Source organism: Anopheles darlingi, chromosome 3 (genome assembly GCF_943734745.1).
Source record: "Anopheles darlingi chromosome 3, idAnoDarlMG_H_01, whole genome shotgun sequence".
Lineage (NCBI taxonomy): Eukaryota > Metazoa > Arthropoda > Insecta > Diptera > Culicidae > Anopheles > Anopheles darlingi.
In genome coordinates, this window is record NC_064875.1 from 22,456,467 (window position 1) to 22,463,966 (window position 7,500).

Consider the following 7,500-nt stretch of genomic DNA (forward strand, 5'->3'; position numbering starts at 1 on the left):
TACGCAGATAAATGGAAACCAGTTCCGATATAAGATAAGTTCCGATATAAGAGGAAACGTGCGAGGGGAATCCCGATTTTCTGGCACGAAAAAAGCTATACTGGCCTACGTGACTAGAGCAGGCGTTCTTCACAAGCCACCACCATCCATCCTGTAACCCCTTTTGACACAACACACAGCGACGTGCGTATCCTCTTGCACCACCGAATGCATCGCACTCACTTCTCCTCAAACCACAAACCTCAAACCGCGATGGACCTTTCTCCTTTCGCGAACCACCGAAAAACGTTCAAACACTTTTCTGATGCAAACCTCGAAACAGTTTATCGCAGAACCGCAGCACCGATTTTTTAATAATCTCCGTTCTCGAAGGGCACAACAGGCAGAAAAGGGGGCTTGTCACAAAATGGAGGAAAGGACGGTGGCGGGTGCGGGTTGGTTGGCAGGCGAGAATTTTTGATGAATGAATTTACCTTTCCGCACACACTAAACACGCTTCTCGAAGAAAAGCGCAGATTCTCGAGAGTTTTTTTCGACCACTACTAACTGCGAACTGCGGATGATGAAAAGGATTCGTATCGCGGTATCACTTTGGTTTTCCCATGGCCTCGAAGTGGAAATTAGAGCACGGACCACCGCAGGCTTTCGGCAGGTTTTTCTGTTTTCTTCGGTCCCTGAAGCAACGACTAGACGAACGCGCGGTTGTCAAAATCCACCTTCTTGGTCGATGCGTTTACAAGGCCCTAGTTCAGGAGGTGTTGAAATGGGCTGATTCTATGTTTTTTGTTGAGTAAAAAATCATAAAATATGTGGATTTTCGAATGAAACGTGTTGCTTTAAGCCATAAATGTAGTTTCTTTAATAATTATCATCCTTGGAAAACCATTTTGACCGGAATTACTAGCACGAAAATGGTAAAAACATCGAATTTAGTTTGTTTTTATCTCGGTCGCTTTCGCAGCTGATCTCCGTTCGAAAAGTGCGTCCGTTTAACTGGTTTTTTAAGGATGGACGACGAAAAAACGACAACCACAAGTGAGCCGAAATCGATTCAGCCTCATCTTTGTTGCCTGTGTTTGATTTTGTGCGGAAGTACAGGCTGGGATACGTCTACCTGCTTAAGCGACACCCTGGCCGAAAGGATATTCCTGTGCACCGGTGTGAAGGTAGCCAACGAGGTCCTCTCTATGCCGGGCAATAGATTGAATTCCTTTTCTCTTTTTTTAGTTAAGAAATCCAGATGTTGAAGCCGTACTCTGCGCTACCTGCTTATCGCAGCTTGCCAGCTGTGAAAGATTCATCGAGCGTTGCCGGGTAGCCGAGAGCCGGTTGCTGGAATTGCACGGCCAGGATAAAATTGAAGAATTGCAACCGAGCAAGTTGGCGCTGGATAATACAACAGAACAGCAGCCCGCTACAACAGACGGGGATGCTGTGGATGAAGCGTTGGATCTGGATGAGACGCCGGAGCTTGAGCTAACCGAGGACGATTCTCAGCGTCCCAGCAATGCGAAATGCAACCGCAAATCCAGAATTCCAAAAAGCCAGTGCCAAATCTGTGGTGCGATGCACCAAAACCTGAAGCAACACATGTTGGTTCACACTGGCGAACGGACACACGTGTGTCCTTACTGCCAGAAGGCATTCTCTCAGAAAGGCAACTTGAATCATCACATTAACCAGCACACCGGTCACCGACCGTATGCCTGCGATCAGTGCGAAAAATCATACCCGGATCCACAATCGCTACGCTCGCATAAGGTATCATACCGTACCGTACCGTACCGGGAGCAATATTGCTGCCACACTTCTAATCATTGTCCATCTATCCTCTCTTTGGTGAGAGCAGATCCTGCACACCACGGAACGACGGTTTTCGTGCGATGTTTGCGATGCCTCGTTCAAGTACAAACACTCGCTAACGATGCACGCCAGGCGACACACACAGGAAAAGTCCTTCGGATGCCAAGAGTGCAGCAGAACGTTTATTACAAGGTAAAGACCGGCAAGCGGCACATGAAGGAATGTTCTTATATGAAAAAGCGTTCCCCTGTCCATTCTATCGCTATCCGTGCAGCTCGGCATTGAAGAAGCATGCCCGACGGCACACCCAGGAACGCCCGTACCGGTGCGAAGACTGTACCAAGACGTTCAAGTCGCCTAGTAATCTTCGCGTCCACCGGCTTTCGCACACGAAGGAACCACGCTTCCAGTGCAGCCTCTGTGATAGTTGGTTCAGCTACAAAAGTGTCCTCAAAACGCACATGAAAGTGCACATCCGGTCGGAGGGCGGATGTAAGGTGGCCAATAAATGTCCAAAACCGTGAGGTGTCCCTTATGGCTTTGTATGTTACTTTCACTAAAGCTGAGTTGCTGCTGCTGCTGCTGCTGCGAGGTGTGCTACGGTATCTTATCGAGCTAGCCCGAAGGGGACGTTATTGCGCAGCCTAGCAGCCATGGCCTCGCCAAGACCGGAACGGGCGCGGAAGCATGCATAAACAGCCACGGCGCAGCCCCAAAGCAAACAACAGATCGTCGCACGGCGACGGCGGGGCGTATCGAATTTTTTACCGAAGTTATGCAACCCCATGGCAACCGCATGGCCGGCTAAGGATCATCATTGTTCCTTGTGCATCGCTAGTATGTCAAGAACGAAAGTATTTCCAATGACGTCCATCGTTTGGGCACTTTTGCCGGTTCCCATCTTCTTTGAAGTGGACATGTTGATTGATAGTGAGAGGGAGAGAGAGAGAGAGCGCGCGAGAGCAAGTCCCCCATTAGCATAACTTGTCGCTTAAAACACCCACCCCCCTTTTTTCGCACGAGGTCACCCAGTAGTGTGTCTGGGGATACCCCCACGTGATCGTGCGCGCCATAATACCATGGCAATGATCTTCAGACTCGAACGAGAGTATACTCCAAACTCCAAACCTTGGCGAGTGCATACTTGAGTGGTTCAGTGCGTCAGTATGTAACCCCCGGGCGGACATACAATACTGTGGCCAATGGCCAATGAGTAATCAATTATCAGCATGAAAGGTCACATTCACACTCCACGCTGCGTAACGACCCACTGCTGCTCTGTTGTCCCAAACTATCCCAAAGGTGGGCGCCAAATCATCTCGATTTGTTTTCGGTTCCCAGACCGAAAAATACCCAACATCCGGGGCCCATATTTTTTTGTAAATCATTCACGCGCTGGGGCGGGGGGGGGGGGGGGGGTCATCAGTGACACGATCCCGAGGGGTGGGTGGCGTGCTTGTTTTCATGATACAATTCGTTCAGACCAGATGGATGGATGATGGTCTCTCCCCTAGATGGCCTCGCGTGGGTAATCATAACAATCAACCCGATGTTGACCGATGTTGATCGCGAGCACGACGACGATCCTCCACCTTCCGATTTCACGAAAGCTTCATCACCGCAGCCACCGCGGCTACCTTGAGATGATGATGATGATGATGATGATGCTGGAGTGTAGTGGATGATGAATGGGACTAGACACGCACACCACAGCTCATCCACAACCCTTTCTCTCTCTTGCTCTCTCTCTTTCTATCTCTCTCTTTATCGGTTCTCTCCCTCGGTTTTACGAAACCTTTCTTCCGCCTGTCCACCCTCCCCATGGCCTCGTGGTTGCTGTTCTGCATTTCTTCCAGCCGACCGATCGCACCGTGTTCGTTCGCGCCATGTTCGTGCCGTACCTCCTCCCTAGTTCCTCCCTGTGGCCAGTACGAGTATAAAAGTATACGAAACCCGACGCTCGGCACTTATTAGTGTACCGCGACTCCGACCGCGCGCGCGAGTGTACCAGTGCTGTTGGGTGTGCGAATCCGATTCGAAAAGTGGAAAAAAAAACCGGAAGTACCGGATAACGCGGGCCAAAAAACGTTGCACCGCATAATATGCTGAAGATGGTGAATAGTAATAGTGGCCGGTTGATGGTGGTGTTACTTCTGGTGGTGCTGGCAACGGTTGTGGATCACTGCCACGGTAATAAGCAAATAATCTTTACCACTCGGCAATGCGTGAAAGAGATCCGCGATCGTTCCGCGATCGCGTCGGTCTGTTTGTGGAAACCGGTTATTGCATTCCGCTGTCCGCGTTTCAACTCCTCTCCTCTGCCTCCGGAATTGACGGCGTATCGCGGTGATCGATGATGTGTCCTCTAAATGCTCATTTGTATGATGGAGTGTGGTGATCGTTGATCTCGATGATCGATGCAAACGACTGCACTAGTCGCCGTGACTTCCGAGACCGTTTTTTCCGGTTTTTTTGTACTTCTAGAACCACAAAAAGCAAGCTTTGTGATCGCGTGTAGACTGGCTCGGTTATCATCGTAAACATGCGCTGTTATTAGTACTCTCACCCCCTCCTTTACTCACGACTAGTAGTGACTCACAAACAACCTGTCTATGCTTCTTTCCTTTGGTCGTAGGTGCATGCGATGAACCGTGTCGGCCACCACCGAAACATTACACCGAGCTTGGCTGCCAGCCGGTACTGGAGGAAGGTCAGTGTTGCCCCAAAAGGTAAGGTGTCGCGGCTCACGTCGCAATTTGCACCCTTCCCCACCTCACCACATTGGCACTAACGTCCCGTTCTCCTTCCGCGCTATACCGCACTCCGTGGATAGATACCAGTGTCCGGAACTGACGGATCGGGATGGTAATAAATGCTATTTCAATGGCAACATTTACGATGCGGGCGCACGGCTATCGAAGGAAGACCAGGAGCTTAACTCATGCTCACCGGCATGCTTCTGCTCGAAGTAGGTATCGCACGATCGACGACCTCCAGGTGATCCAGGGTTCGATGACTCTTCGATTCGATGATTGTTTGTTCCTCCCTCCCCACAGTGACACCCTACCGTCTTCGTTCAAGTGTGCCCATATCGATTGTCCGGAGTTCCTGGCGCCGCTGAAGGAGAACTGTGTGAACCAGTATACGGCGCGGGGCTGCTGTGCGGAGCGCACTGTCTGCGGGGAAGATGTGAAGCGCCTCGAACGTTGCTATCTGGAGGGCGAGATGTATTACGAGGGGCAGCGGATGTATCCGAAGAACGAAACGTGCCGCAGTTGCTTCTGCCGGGCGGGCTTCGACAATAGTACGACGATCGCGGACAATCCGAACTGCCAGGAGGCGAACTGTGGGATCGAGCTGCACGGTGGCGATCGGCTGGCGATGGGCTGTATACCGATCTACTTCGGTAACGATCGCTGCTGTCCGATCTCGTGGAAGTGCCGTAAGTGTTCGGAGGCCGGCGGCGGCGGCGGCCGGCCCCAGTCTTACATCATCCTTATTAGAGCATTAGTGTGCTACTCCGATCGATCGATCGGTTACATCTTGCGGACATTTGATGTGCGCACAGCAGGCATCGGCCTTACGTTTCTTTCTCTCTTTCTCGCTCACCCATTAGCAACGGATAATGATACGGTGCTGGTGGACGGACGTACGGAACTGGCCGATCCCGAGCCGGGCATGCAGTGCAAGTTCGGCAAATTGACGCTGAACAAGGGCGATGGTGTATCGAGCAATGATAAGTGCGTCGAATGCAAGTGCACCGTTCCGCCGCTGGCCCACTGCATACAGCGAGAGGACTGCTGAGTTCTAGTGACTGGCGAGTGCTCGAGGTGACTTAAGATAGTTTTTTGGATCTTTTTTTAAGACGCGCGTAGATACTCCTCTACGGTAGCGATCACCAGTGATTTGTTGTAGTTTAGAACGTTTCGAAATAAATGGGTTGAGACGCCATCATCGAGATTTGTCGTTTTATTTAATGTTAAAATCAAGTTTCAATCACGCAGCGTTATACTGCACTGAGAGTAGGCTGAGAAACATTATTTGAGCGCTACGAAAGTGCCAGCGGTTGCTGTTTGGTTGCTCTTGGATTGCATAGAGTAGTACCTTCAAGGTAATTTAACGGTTTTTACAACAGTGAAATTATTCGCCATAGCATAGCGTTTACGAGCTTCGTCACGGCCGCTTGCCATCTGATCGGGAAGCGTTGACCCGGCGCCGGATCATTAGTATTCCGTAGTTATTGTCGCTGCACTGCCATAATAATTCCAATAGTGTGAATCGATTTATGGTTGCTCGTGTGAGAACCTCTCCCGCCAAACGTAAACCAAGCTGAGGAAATGGAATATGTTGAATGTTGAAGGTATGAAGTCGCACTATTATTATTTTAAACAGCCTGTTCGTCCAAGTTGCGAATATTCGTTGACATTTTGAATTTAAACCCCCCGGTCCACGGGTTTTACGCAAACGCAACGCAGCACGCGATTGCGTTTCTATGTTATTTTTGCAGGGAGATTGACAGAGTATCCTGCGATAAAAGCACATCCGTTTTGGATCGATCGAACGATTTGAAAATTTTTAGAAGATTGAGCGATCGAAAACGGATGTGATCCCTTATCCAAATAACATAGAAACGTAATCGCATGCTGCGTTGCGTAAAATCCGTAGGCACACAGGATTATCTGGCCACCCTTTTATCGGCAGTACTACAAGGTATGGTTGAGTATTTGAATTGGGCAGTCAACGGTCCACGTTTTTCAGAAGTGCGTGTTGTTCCAGGAATCATCGAACGTTTTTATATATTTTACACCCGATTAAGTGAATGTGGAATCCAATCGAAACGGATTCCGTGTCCCCACTGAGGAAGCCTCGTGTATTCCAGTGCGGTGACCATCCACACACCGAGGTTTCAAGGAATGTTACCGGAATGTACCCAGCGACGAGTGCTACGCCGCATCAGCAAGGAGTACATGATTCCAAGATGGACTATGCAGCGATGGCCAATCCCGGTACTTCTGGTAATTGTATTTTGTTGTTGTTGTTGTTGTTGTGGTTCTTCACACTCATTTTGGGGATTTTATGTCTTTCAATTTGTTTCAATTTGTAGCAAAAAAACACAGCGTGCCACTGACGCAACACGTGGGAAAATGGGAGACCCCGGAGAATACAGTCGGAGCAAAGTTCAAGCAACAACGCGACCTATGGACGGAGTGCACCATCCAAATAATTCGCCGAAAAATGATGCTCGACCTTGAAATGTTATCCAGACATGTTTGCGATATCGCGATAGGTGAAATGATAAAAACCCATGCAATGCAAATGGCAGGATTAGGTGTTCTGGGTAGGGAAAATCCGCCAAAAAAGTGGCGAATCAAAACAGTGGCAGATCTGCCAGCTGATGCTGCTCAGCGAGATCCATCCGTGTTGCTTGCCTATATGCGGCCTCATACTCGCTACGTAGTTGAAGAAGTATATCGTAAAAGCAACACTGAGAATATTTCCTTTGTTGCAAGCTTTACCCTGGATGGTACTGCCTACCAAGGTCTGGGTCGATCTAAAAGGTTGGCCAAGAAGGCGGCCGCATCTCGCGCATGCCGTGAGCTGTTTGGCGTCGTATTTGATACACGTTTTTAAATTTAATTTACTTTTCACGTTTTACAATCCTAAACGGTTGTTACAATCCTAAACAAGAAATCCAGA

The 7,500-nt window shown here is 49.4% G+C and overlaps 3 protein-coding genes across 5 annotated transcripts in view; 2 read left to right on the forward strand and 1 right to left on the reverse strand.

Annotated features, from left to right (window-relative positions):
* The window catches only part of LOC125954911 (probable lysine-specific demethylase 4B), a 5,136-nt gene extending 4,489 nt beyond the window's left edge, over nt 1-647 (reverse strand). Inside the window, exon 1 of one of the 3 annotated variants that reach the window (XM_049685587.1) lies at nt 474-647. The gene's annotated coding sequence lies outside the window, so the exon portion shown is untranslated. The other 2 variants (XM_049685589.1, XM_049685588.1) reach the window with 2 other exon arrangements.
* Nucleotides 648-1,894: 1,247 nt separating this feature from the next.
* On the forward strand, nt 1,895-2,327 carry LOC125953728 (protein krueppel-like). The gene is made up of 2 exons (XM_049683481.1): nt 1,895-1,995; nt 2,078-2,327. The coding sequence occupies exons 1-2, from the start codon at nt 1,925-1,927 to the stop codon at nt 2,325-2,327; spliced, it is 321 nt and encodes a 106-aa protein (XP_049539438.1). The 5' UTR covers nt 1,895-1,924.
* A 1,453-nt stretch (nt 2,328-3,780) lies between these two features.
* Nucleotides 3,781-5,761, forward strand: LOC125954921 (uncharacterized). The gene is made up of 5 exons (XM_049685604.1): nt 3,781-3,993; nt 4,439-4,532; nt 4,637-4,771; nt 4,860-5,245; nt 5,420-5,761. The coding sequence occupies exons 1-5, from the start codon at nt 3,906-3,908 to the stop codon at nt 5,605-5,607; spliced, it is 891 nt and encodes a 296-aa protein (XP_049541561.1). The 5' UTR covers nt 3,781-3,905; the 3' UTR covers nt 5,608-5,761.
* Nucleotides 5,762-7,500: the final 1,739 nt, after the last annotated feature.